Source organism: Pristiophorus japonicus, chromosome 11 (genome assembly GCF_044704955.1).
Source record: "Pristiophorus japonicus isolate sPriJap1 chromosome 11, sPriJap1.hap1, whole genome shotgun sequence".
NCBI classification, from domain to species: domain Eukaryota; kingdom Metazoa; phylum Chordata; class Chondrichthyes; family Pristiophoridae; genus Pristiophorus; species Pristiophorus japonicus.
The window spans coordinates 481,979-494,475 of NC_091987.1; the positions used below are offsets into that span (position 1 = coordinate 481,979).

The 12,497-nt window shown below is 55.2% G+C and overlaps 1 protein-coding gene across 4 annotated transcripts in view; it reads left to right on the forward strand.

Moving 5' to 3' along the window:
- Positions 1 to 12,497, forward strand: part of prdm15 (PR domain containing 15) — a 134,337-nt gene that overhangs the window by 98,484 nt on the left and 23,356 nt on the right. For all 4 annotated transcript variants that reach the window (XM_070893197.1, XM_070893198.1, XM_070893199.1 and 1 more), the window contains 3 exons: positions 7,512 to 7,643; positions 9,508 to 9,591; positions 11,644 to 11,819. In XM_070893197.1, coding sequence (XP_070749298.1) covers positions 7,512 to 7,643; positions 9,508 to 9,591; positions 11,644 to 11,819 — 392 coding nt within the window. The remainder of the gene's footprint in view (positions 1 to 7,511; positions 7,644 to 9,507; positions 9,592 to 11,643; positions 11,820 to 12,497) is intronic.

Below are 12,497 nucleotides of genomic sequence, written 5' to 3' on the forward strand. Positions count from 1 at the left end.
CCTGTCCCCCCCGTCTCCTGTCCCCCCCGTCTCCCGTCCCCCCCAATCCTCCCTCTCTCCCCGCTCCCCCCCCGATCCTCCCTCTCTCCCCCAACCCCCATCCTCCCTCCCCCCCCCCCCAATCCTCCCTCTCTCCCTCACCCCATCCTCCCTCTCTTCCCCCCCCCATCCTCCCCTCTCTTCCCCCCCCCATCCTCCCTCTCTCCCCCACCCCATCCTCCCTGTCTCCCCCCCCGCCATCCTCCCTCTCTTCCCCCCCCCCATCCTCCCTCTCTCCCCCACCCCATCCTCCCTCTCTCCCCCCCCGCCATCCTCCCTCTCTCCCCCCCCCCCATCCTCCCTCTCTCCCCCACCCCATCCTCCCTCTCTCCCCCCCGCCATCCTCCCTCTTCCCCCCCCCCCCCCATCCTCCCTCTCTCCCCCACCCCCCATCCTCCCTCTCCCCCCCCCCAATCCTCCCTCTCTCCCCGCTCCCCCCCCGATCCTCCCTCTCTCCCCCACCCCCATCCTCCCCTCCCCCCCCCACATCCTCCCTCTCTTCCCCCCCCCATCCTCCCTCTCTCCCCCCCCCATCCTCCCTCTCTCCCCCCGCCATCCTCCCTCTCTTCCCCCCCCCATCCTCCCTCTCTCCCCCCCCATCCTCCCTCTCCCCCCCCCTCTCTTTCCCCCCCCTCCCTCTCTCCCCCCCCATCCTCCCTCTCTTTCCCCCCCCCATCCTCCCTCTCTTCCCCCCCCCATCATCCCTCTCTTTCCTCACCCCCCCATCCTCCCTCTCTTCCCCCCCCCATCCTCCCTCTCTCCCACACCCCATCCTCCCTATCTTCCCCCCCCCATCCTCCCTCTCTCTCCCCCCCCCCCCATCCTCCCTCTCTCCCCCACCCCCCCATCCTCCCTCTCTCCCCCCCCCCCACATCCTCCCTCTCTCCCCCACCCCCATCCTCCCTCTCTTCCCCCCCCCCCCCATCCTCCCTCTCTTCCCCCCCTCCATCCTCCCTCTCTCCCCCCCCCCCATCCTACTTCTCTTCCCCCCCCCCCCATCCTCCCTCTCTTCCCCCCCCATCCTCCCTCTCTTCCCCCCCCATCCTCCCTCTCTTCCCCCCCCCCCCCATCCTCCCTCTCTTCCCCCCCCCCCCATCCTCCCTCTCTTCCCCCCCCCCCCATCCTCCCTCTCTTCCCCCCCTCCATCCTCCCTCTCTTCCCCCCTGCCCCCATCCTCCTTCTCTCCCCCCCCGCCCCCATCCTCCCTCTCTGCCCCTCTCTTTCTCCTCCCCTTTTTCCCCTCCCTTCTTTCCCCTCCCTTCTTTCCCCCCCTTCTCCACACCCCCGTCTCCCTCGCGCCCCCCGACTCCCTCACACTCCACCGTCTTCCTCACCCCCCCCCCGTCTCCCTCCCCCCCCCGTCTCCCTCCCCCCCCCCCGTCTCCCTCCCCTCCCCCCCCCCCCCCCCTGGCTCCCTTGCCCCCCCCCCCGGCTCCCTCGCCCCCCCCCCCCCCGGCTCCCTCGCCCCCCCCCCGGCTCCCTCGCCCCCCCCCCGGCTCCCTCGCCCCCCCCCCCGGCTCCCTCGCCCCCCCCCCCCCGTCTCCCTTGCCCCCCCCCCGTCTCCCTTGCACCCCGCCCCCGTCTCCCTTGCCCCCCCCATCTCCCTCGCCCCCCCCCGTCTCCCTCGCACGCTCCCCCCGTCTCCACCGCACCCCCGTCTCCCCTCCACCCCCCGTCTCCCGTCCCCCCCGTCTCCCGTCCCCCCAATCCTCCCTCTCTCCCCGCTCCCCCCCCGATCCTCCCTCTCTCCCCCACCCCCCATCCTCCCTCTCCCCCCCCCGCCAATCCTCCCTCTCTCCCCGCTCCCCCCCGATCCTCCCTCTCTCCCCCACCCCCCATCCTCCCTCTCCCCCCCCCGCCAATCCTCCCTCTCTCCCGGCTCCCCCCCCGATCCTCCCTCTCTCCCCCACCCCCCATTCTCCCTCTCCCCCCCCCCCCCCCAATCCTCCCTCTCTCCCCCCCCCCCCACAATCCTCCCTCTCCCCCCCCCCCCCAATCCTCCCTCTCTCCCTCCCCCCATCCTCCCTCTCTTCCCCCCCCATCCTCCCTCTCTCCCCCCCCCATCCTCCCTCTCTCCCCCACCCCCCATCCTCCCTCTCCCCCCCCCCCCAATCCTCCCTCTCTCCCCGCTCCCCCCCCGATCCTCCCTCTCTCCCCCCCCCCATCCTCCCTCTCTTCCCCCCCCCATCCTCCCTCTCTTCCCCCCCCCCATCCTCCCTCTCTCCCCCCCCGCCATCCTCCCTCTCTCCCCCCCCCATCCTCCCTCTCTCCCCCCCCCCCACCCATCCTCCCTCTCCCCCCCCCCTCTCTTTCCCCCCCCTCCCTCTCTCCCCCCCCATCCTCCCTCTATTTCCCCCCCCCATCCTCCCTCTCTCCCCCACCCCCATCCTCCCTCTCTTCCCCCCTGCCCCCATCCTCCTTCTCTCCCCCCCGCCCCCATCCTCCCTCTCTGCCCCTCTCTTTCTCCTCCCCTCTTTCCCCTCCCTTCTTTCCCCCCCTTCTCCCTCGCGCCCCCCGACTCCCTCACACTCCACCGTCTTCCTCCCCCCCCGCCCCCGGCTCCCTCCCCCCCCCCCTCCCTCCCCCCTTCGTCTCCCCCTCCCCCCCCCGTCTCCCTTGCCCCCCCCGTCTCCCTTGCCCCCCCCCCCCCCCCGTCTCCCTCGCCCCCACCCGTCTCCCTCGCCCCCCCCCCCCCGTCTCCCTCGCCCCCTCCCCCGTCTCCCTCGCCCCCTCCCCCGTCTCCCTCGCACGCTCCCCCGTCTCCCCCCCCCCCCCCGTCTCCCCTCCACCCCCCGTCTCCCGTCCCCCCCCGTCTCTCCCGTCCCCCCCCGTCTCTCCCGTCCCCCCCGTCTCCCGTCCCCCCCCGTCTCTCCCGTCCCCCCCGTCTCCCGTCCCCCCCGTCTCCCGTCCCCCCCCGTCTCTCCCGTCCCCCCCGTCTCCCGTCCCCCCCGTCTCCCGTCCCCCCCCGTCTCTCCCGTCCCCCCCGTCTCCCGTCCCCCCCCGTCTCTCCCGTCCCCCCCGTCTCCCGTCCCCCCCGTCTCCCGTCCCCCCCGTCTCCCCTCCCGTCCCCCCCCGTCTCCCCTCCCCCCCCGTCTCACCTTCCATCCCCCCCCGTCTCCCCTCCCCCCCCGTCTCACCTCCCCCCCTGTCTCCCCTCCCCCCCCGTCTCCCCTCCCCCCCCCCGTCTCCCCTCCCCCCCCCCCCGTCTCCCCTCCACCCACTGTCTCCCCTCCCCTCCCACCGTCTCCCCTCCCCTCCCCCCGTCTCCCCTCCCCTCCCCCCGTCTCCCCTCCCCTCCCCCCGTCTCCCCTCCCCTCCCCGTCTCCCCTCCCCTCACCCCGTCTCCCCTCCCCTCCCCCCCCCCGTCTCCCCTCCCCCCCCCCGTCTCCCCTCCCCTCCCCCCCCCCCCCGTCTCCCCTCCCCCCGTCTCCCCTCCCCTCCCCCGTCTCCCCTCCCCTCCCCCCGTCTCCTCTCCCCTCCCCCCGTCTCCCCTCCCCTCCCCCCGTCTCCCCTCCCCCCCCGTCTCTCCCCCCCCGTCTCTCTCCCCCCGTCTCTTCCCCCCCCCCCATCTCTTCTCCCCTCCCCCCCCATCTCTTCTCCCCTCCTCCCCCGTCTCTTCTCCCCCCCCCCGTCTCTTCTCCCCCCCCCCGTCTCTTCTCCCCCCCCGTCTCTTCTCCCCCCCCCCGTCTCTTCTCCCCCCCCGTCTCTTCTCCCCCCCCCCGTCTCTTCTCCCCCCCCGTCTCTTCTCCCCCCCCGTCTCTTCTCCCCCCCCGTCTCTTCTCCCCCCCCGTCTCTTCTCCCCCCCCATCTCTTCTCCCCCCCCGTCTCTTCTCCCCCCCCGTCTCTTCTCCCCCCCCCCGTCTCCCCTCCCCCCCGTCTCTCCCCCCCCCCGTCTCTCCCCCCCCCCCGTCTCCCCCCCCGTCTCTCCCCCCCCCGTCTCTCCCCCCCCCGTCTCTCCCCCCCCCGTCTCTCCCCCCCCCGTCTCTCCCCCCCCGTCTCTCCCCCCCCCGTCTCTCCCCCCCCCCTGTCTTTCCCCCCCCCCCCGTCTCTCCCCTCCCCCGTCTCTCTACCCCCCCTCGTCTCTCCCCCCCCCTCGTCTCCCTCCCACCCCCGACTTCCCCCACCTCCCTTCCCCCTCTCCCCCCGCCCCCCCCCACCGTCTCCCTCGTCTCCCTCCCCCCCCGTCTCCCTTGCGCCCCCTCCCGTCTCCCTCACCCACCTCGTCTCCCTCGCGCCCCCCCTCCCCCTGTCTCCCTCGCGCCCTCCCTCCTCCCGTCTCCCTCGCGTCCCCCCCCTCCCCCCGTCTCCCTCGTGTCCCCCCCCGTCTCCCTTGCCCTCCCATCTCCTCCTCGCCCACCCCCATCTCTCTCTCGCATCACCTTGGTATGTAATGGAGAATTATTAAAAAATTTAACCAATCACTGTCTAGAATTCATGTTCATAAGAGAGCTTGGCCAAAAAAATGCAATTTGGGCCATCAAAGCCATTCCTTTCACAGCCGCTGCACATTTCCTCAATCGCAGACTCTGCTCTGCCACCCACGATTGCTGCGCTCTCTGCCTAATCCCCATGTGAATGAAACAAATGTATTAATAACTCGAGAATCCTCCGTCCCCTTTCTCAGAAGTTACACGATCCCATTCCCTTTTTCTGTTAGTCTGTTAGGATAGAATAAAAGGAAAAGGAGGTGGGGTAGCATTGCATTAAAGAGGAGATTAATGCAATAGTTAGGAAGGACATTAGCTTGGATGATGTGGAATCTATATGGGTAGAGCTGCAGAACACTAAAGGGCAAAAATCGTTAGTGGGAGTTGTGTACAGACCTCCAAACATTAGTAGTGATGTTGGGGAGGGCATCAAACAGGAAATTAGGAGTGCATGCAATAAAGGTGCAGCAGTTATAATGGGTGACTTTAATATGCACATAGATTGGGCTAGCCAAACTGGAAGCAATACGGTGGAGGAGGATTTCCTGGAGTGCATAAGGGATGGTTTTCTAGACCAATATGTCGAGGAACCAACTAGGGGGGAGGCCATCTTAGACTGGGTGTTGTGTAATGAGAGAGAATTAATTAGCAATCTCATTGTGCGAGGCCCCTTGGGGAAGAATGACCATAATATGGTGGAATTCTGCATTAGGATGGAGAATGAAACAGTTAATTCAGAGACCATGGTCCAGAACTTAAAGAAGGGTAACTTTGAAGGTATGAGGCATGAATTGGCTAAGATAGATTGGCTAATGATACTTAAGGGGTTGACTGTGGATGGGCAATGGCAGACATTTAGAGACCGCATGGATGAATTACAACAATTGTACATTCCTGTCTGGCGTAAAAATAAAAAAGGGAAGGTGGCTCAACCGTGGCTATCAAGGGAAATCAGGGATAGTATTAAAGCCAAGGAAATGGCATACAAATTGGCCAGAAATAGCAGCGAACCTGGGGACTGGGAGAAATTTAGAACTCAGCAGAGGAGGACAAAGGGTTTGATTAGGGCAGGGAAAATGGAGTATGAGAAGAAGCTTGCAGGGAACATTAAGGCGGATTGCAAAAGTTTCTATAGGTATGTAAAGAGAAAAAGGTTAGTAAAGACAAACGTAGGTCCCCTGCAGTCAGAATCAGGGGAAGTCATAACGGGGAACAAAGAAATGGCAGACCAATTGAACAAGTACTTTGGTTCAGTATTCACTAAGGAGGACACAAACAACCTTCCGGATATAAAAGGGGTCAGAGGGTCTCGTAAGGAGGAGGAACTGAGGGAAATCTTTATTAGTCGGGAAATTGTGTTGGGGAAATTGATGGGATTGAAGGCCGATAAATCCCAGGGCCTGATGGACTGCATCCCAGAGTACTTAAGGAGGTGGCCTTGGAAATAGCGGATGCATTGACAGTCATTTTCCAACATTCCATTGACTCTGGATCAGTTCCTATCGAGTGGAGGGTAGCCAATGTAACCCCATTTTTTAAAAAAGGAGGGAGAGAGAAAGCAGGGAATTATAGAACGGTCAGCCTGACATCGGTAGTGGGTAAAATGATGGAATCAATTATTAAGGATGTCATAGCAGCGCATTTGGAAAATGGTGACATGATAGGTCCAAGTCAGTATGGATTTGTGAAAGGGAGATCATGCTTGACAAATCTTCTGGAATTTTTTGAGGATGTTTCCAATAAAGTGGACAAAGGAGTACCAGTTGATGTGGTATATTTGGACTTTCAGAAGGCTTTCGACAAGGTCCCACACAGGAGATTAATGTGCAAAGTTAAAGCACATGGGATTGGGGGTAGTGAGCTGACATGGATTGAGAACTGGTTGTCAGACAGGAAGCAAAGAATAGGAGTAAATGGGTACTTTTCGGAATGGCAGGCAGTGACTAGTGGGGTACCGCAAGGTTCTGTGCTGGGGCCCCAGCTGTTTACATTGTACATTAATGATTTAGACGAGGGGATTAAATGTATCTCCAAATTTGCGGATGACACTAAGTTGGGTGGCAGTGTGAGCTACGAGGAGGATGCTATGAGGCTGCAGAGTGATTTGGATAGGTTAGGTGAGTGGGCAAATGCGTGGCAGATGAAGTATAATGTGGATAAATGTGAGGTTATCTACTTTGGTGGTAAAAACAGAGAGACAGACTGTGACAGATTAGGAAAAGGGAAGGTGCAACGAGACCTGGGTGTCATGGTACATCAGTCATTGAAGGTTGGCATGCAGGTACAGCAGGCGATTAAGAAAGCAAATGGCATGTTGGCCTTCATAGCGAGGGGATTTGAGTACAGGGGCAGGGAGGTGTTGCTACAGTTGTACAGGGCCTTGGTGAGGCCACACCTGGAGTATTGTGTACAGTTTTGGTCTCCTAACTTGAGGAAGGACATTCTTGCTATTGAGGGAGTGCAGCGAAGATTCACCAGACTGATTCCCGGGATGGTGGGACTGACCTATCAAGAAAGACTGGATCAACTGGGCTTGTATTCACTGGAGTTCAGAAGACTGAGAGGGGACCTCATAGAAACGTTTAAAATTCTGACGGGTTTGGACAGGTTGGATGCAGGAAGAATGTTCCCAATGTTGGGGAAGTCCAGAACCAGGGGTCACAGTCTAAGGATAAGGGGTAAGCCATTTAGGACCGAGATGAGGAGAAACTTCTTCACCCAGAGAGTGGTGAACCTGTGGAATTCTCTACCACAGAAAGTTGTTGAGGCCAATTCACTAAATATATTCAAAAGGGAGTTAGATGAAGTCCTTACTACTCGGGGGATCAAGGGGTATGGCATGAAAGCAGGAAGCGGGTACTGAAGTTGCATGTTCAGCCATGAACTCATTGAATGGCGGTGCAGGCTAGAAGGGCTGAATGGCCTGCTCCTGCACCTATTTTCTATGTTTCTGTGTTTCTAACCATGTGTGGGGTGGGAATTCTAATCTCCAGCCTTGCTCAAGGCTCGTTAATGATGTCCTTCTCATTGCCCTTCGGCACCCAGGGATGAAAACTAAACACGCCTTACGCCATCACATGAAGCTCCACAAGGGGATCAAGGAGTACGAGTGCAAGGAGTGCCATCGGAAGTTTGCACAGAAGGTCAACATGCTCAAGCACTACAAGAGACACACGGGTAATTACTGACCGAGCATCCAGACTGAGACCAATTGCGGTGTGACTGCTACCTGTTTCCCTGTCGGAGTACTGTGGATCTCCTGGTTCAGGCAGGCCCAGGGGCTTCCTGACTCTGGGTTTATGGGAGTTATAATGGTTGGCCTGCTCGGTATCTGTGTCATGCGGATAGGGGAGTCCATTCTACATATGAACAGGAGTAGGCCATTCAGCCCCTTGAACACGTTCGGTCATTCGATGAGATCATGGCTGATCTGCATCTAAACTACATATACTTTAATACCCTTGGCTAGCAAAAAATCTTTTCATCTCCGATTTTAAATTAATTAATTGAACTAACAACTGCTGCTTTTTGTGGGAGAGAAGAATGACACAGATCTAAGATTCTGAAGGGGGATTGACAGGATGGATGCTGAGAGGTTGTTTCCCTTGGCTGGAGAGTCTAGAACTCAGGGGCACAGTCTCAGGATAAAGGGTTTTTCATTTAAGGGTGAAATGTGGAGGAATTTCTTCACTCAGAGGGTTGTGAATCTTTGGAATTCTCTACCTCAAAGGGCTGTGGATGCCGAGTCTCGAGTATATTCAAGGCTGAGATATACGTTTTTGGAGTCGAGGGGAATCAAAGGATAAAGATCGGGCGGAAAGTGGAATTGAGGTCGAAGATCTTATTGAATGGTGGAGCAGGCTCGAGGGGACATATGGCCTACTCCTGCTCCACATTCTTATGTTCTTATGAGAGTGTTTCATCCCTTGCGTGAAGATGTGTATCTTAACTTCTCTGCTGAATGGCCTGGCTCTGATTTTAAGGTTATGTCCCCTTGTCCTAGACTCCTCCACCAGCAGAAAAGTTTCTTTCAATATACTCTATCAATTCCTTTCAAAATCCTAAAAACGTCAATCAAATCACCCCTTAACCATCTGTATTCAGGGAATACAAGCCCAACTAAAATAAGTACCAGTGCTTAACACTGGAATGCTTCAGATGAATAGTTTTACAACAACAAATTGCTTTTATATAGTGCCTTTTAATATAATAAGGGACATCACGTGGGACAGAACTGATGCCTCACGGGAAGTAGATGAGTTAGGAGAGATGACCGAAATGATTTGAAGATATTTTTAAAGGTAGGGAGGGAGATGATGTGGTGTAAGGAAACAGTGGGAATTTGCTGCACTTCAAAAATAATCCATTGGTTGTAAAGTGCTTTGGGGTATCCTGAGGACGTAAGGCACTTTGTAAATGGAAGCAATAACTGGCACCCGTCAACTCTCGCTCACCCTGCTCGCAGCTGAGAACTGTTCCCAGTTGGAGATTGAGTATTTTGTGACGGTGCGCTTCACCATTCTTTACCTAGGCCTGAAGTATTATGAAAGCCTGTGTATATTAGGTAGCCTGTGTATATTGGGTAGCGTGTGTATATTAGGTAGCGTGTGTATATTAGGTAGCGTAGAGGATCAATCCTCTAAGACACATAACAAGAACTTGCGTTTATATAGTGCCTTTAACATTGTCAGATGTCCCAAGGTGAGCACTATCAAGCAACAGCTGAAGTCGTGGCCACCAGAAGTGGAGCGATGAAAATCAGGGATGCACAAGATGCCAGAGAGTTGTAGGGCTGGAGGAAGTTATAGAGATAGGGAGGGGCGAGGCCATGGAGGGATTTGAAAACAAGGATGAGAATTTTAAAATTCAGTATAAGAGCTGGCCCAAGAAAATAGGACGTTATAGGAATTACTTCTGAGTTTTTTAAGGAGTCACTGGTTTCCATACATGTCACCTGGTGTGGTAACACTCTGTGCAGTGCCTGTCAGCATGCATTGCACTATGTGTACTTTTTAATTTGTGTATTTTTAATTCTCTGCAGGTGTGAAGGACTTCATGTGTGAGCTGTGTGGAAAGACTTTCAGCGAGAGGAACAGTATGGAGAACCATAAGCTACTACATACTGGTGCGTGTGCCAAACTAAACTAGTTCATATTCAAGCTAGGCAGGACCAGGTGCAACAGGGTCCAGGAGTCGCTGGCAAATCAATTTTAAGAGCAAACTGATTGATTATATTGAGAACGAAAAGAGAAAAATTTGCATGGCTAAATAGAGCAGGGGAATGGGACTAATTGGATAGCTCTTTCAAAGAGCCAGCAGAGTCACGATGGGCTGAATGGCCTTCTGTGCTGTATAATTCTAATTTAAAAAACAATTATTTCTGGGATGTTGGGTGCGACTAGCAAGGCCAGCATTTATTGCCCATCCCTAACTGCCATTTCAGGGTCAGCCACATTGCTGTGCGCCTAGAGTCACACATAGACCAGACCAGATAAGGGGGGCAGATTTCCTTCCCTATAGGGCATTAGTGAACCAGGTGGGTTCTTATGACAATCCGGTGGTTTCATGGTCACCGTTACTGATACTTTATATTCCAGATTTATTTAATTCACTGAATTTAAATTCCCCAGCTGCCGTGGTGGGATTTGAACTCGCGTCTCCTGATCATTAGATCAGGCCTCTGGATTACTGGTCCAGTAACATAACCACTGTGCTACCATCCCCTTAATTAAATGGAGGATAATGGATGACCATAAGAGTGAATTACAGGCAACGTTTCCCCTATTTTTACTTTGGGTTACGCGGCTCATTCAAAATTTCACACAAGTGCAAAATCTCCCATTGAGAAGCTGACGAGCAGCCTGTGCGGGACTTCCAGGCCGCTGAGTGGCCGCACAGCTTAGCGGAAAGCTTGGTTACTGGGTGGAGTTTAATTCATGGGTGCAAATGGTGTATATAAAGAATAAGGCATACCTGGGATTGAGTTACAAGCAGGAATCCAATTTGAGTTCAGATGGTTCATCTGTAGAAAATGTCGTGGATTCTCAGAAATGAGTACAAGAAATTGTGTTAAATTAACAAGACTGAGTGTAACGTAGCCAAGTTTTCTGACGATACAAAGATGGGAGGAAAAGCAATGTGTGAGGAGGACACAAAACCTGCAAAAGGACATAGACAGGCTAAGTGAGTGGGCAAAAATTTGGCAGATGGAGTATAATGTTGGAAAGTGTGAGGTCATGCACTTTGGCAGAGAAATATCAAAGAGCAAGTTATTATTTAAATGGAGAAAAATTGCAAAGTGCCGCAGTACAGCGGGACCTGGGGGTACTTGTGCATGAAACACAAAAGAATAGTATGCAGGTACAGCAAGTGATCAGGAAGGCCAATGGAATCTTGGCCTTTATTGCAAAGGGGATGGAGTATAAAAGCAGGGAAGTCTTGCTACAGTTATACAGGGTATTTGTGAGGCCACACCTGGAGTACTGCGTGCAGTTTTGGTTTCCATATTTACGAAAGGATATACTTGCTTTGGAGGCAGTTCAGAGAAGGTTCACTCGGTTGATTCCGGGGATGAGGGGGTTGACTTATGAGGAAAGGTTGAGTAGGTTGGGCCTACTCATTGGAATTCAGAAAAGTGAGAGGTGATCTTATCGAAACATATAAGATTACGAGGGGGCTTGACAAAGTGGATGCAGAGAGGATGTTTCCACTGATAGGGGAGACTAGAACTAGAGGGCATGGTCTTAGAATAAGGGGCCGCCCATTTAAAACCGAGATGAGCAATTTCTTCTCTCTGAAGGTTGTAAATCTGTGGAATTCGCTGCCTCACAGAGCTGTGGAAGCTGGGACACTGAATAAATTTAAGACAGAAATAGACAATTTCTTAACCGATAAGGAGTTATGGGGAGCGGACGAGGAAATGGAGCTGAGTCCATGATCAGATCAGCCAAGATCTTATTGAATGGTGGAGCAGGCTCGAAGGGCCGTATGGCCTACTCCTGCTCCTATTTCTTATGTTCTTATATCCATACTGTTTGTAAATCTCTGCTGAGGAGTGTTCCCATCCATTGGCTGTACATTAACCCTTTTGCTAGCACCAATTTCAGTCAGCAGTGATCCCACTTCTGAATGTTTTCTATTTCTGTCTTCCCTCTCTGCCCCCCCGCCCACCTCGCAGTCGGAAAGCAGTGGACCTGCAGTGTCTGTGAGAAGAAGTTTGTCACCGAGTACATGCTCTTCAAACATATACAGCTGACTCACAAAAAGGTGGAGGCCCAGAATTGCCACCTGTGTGGCACAAAGGTTTCGACTCGAGCTTCGATGAACAGGCACATGAGGCGCAAACACCCTGAGGTGAGAGGTTTTCATATGGACTGACTGACTGGCTGCTGGGGGGCCCTGGTGACAAGAACCCCCCACATCAACAATACCCATCGCTGGGGAGGGGAGGGGAGAGGGCAGTGCTTCAGCATCCGTTTTATGGCAGCTTTAGTTGTACACGTTGGTAACAAGAGAAATCAGCCTTTCACCCAGAAATTGCTTTCTGGTTCCTTTTCGTCTCGTTACTTCAAACGTCAGATTACACACACACTCAGTTGTAGCAGTGCATGATCAGGTCTTTACTGAAACTCCATACTTGACAAAACCAGTATGAGAGCTGAGACATCACACCACAATTCCAGTGTGAGCTCTGTGAGACATACTTCATAAGAACATAAGAAATAGGAGCAGGAGTAGGCCACCTGACCCCTCGAGCCTGCTCCGCCATTCAATAAGATCATGGCTGATCTGATCATGGACTCAGCTTCCAGTATAAGCTGTTAAACAGTGGCTCACTCACATCTCTCTTGTATTTCCCACATTACAACAGTGACTACACTTAAAAAAAAAATGTAATTGCCTGTAAAGCGCTGTGAGACATCCGGTGCCCGTGAAAGGCACGCTATAAATGCAAGTCTTTCTTTTTCTTATACAAAATTTTACCTTTGATCACTACATTCCATGCATTCTATCAATAATTCATAGTACATC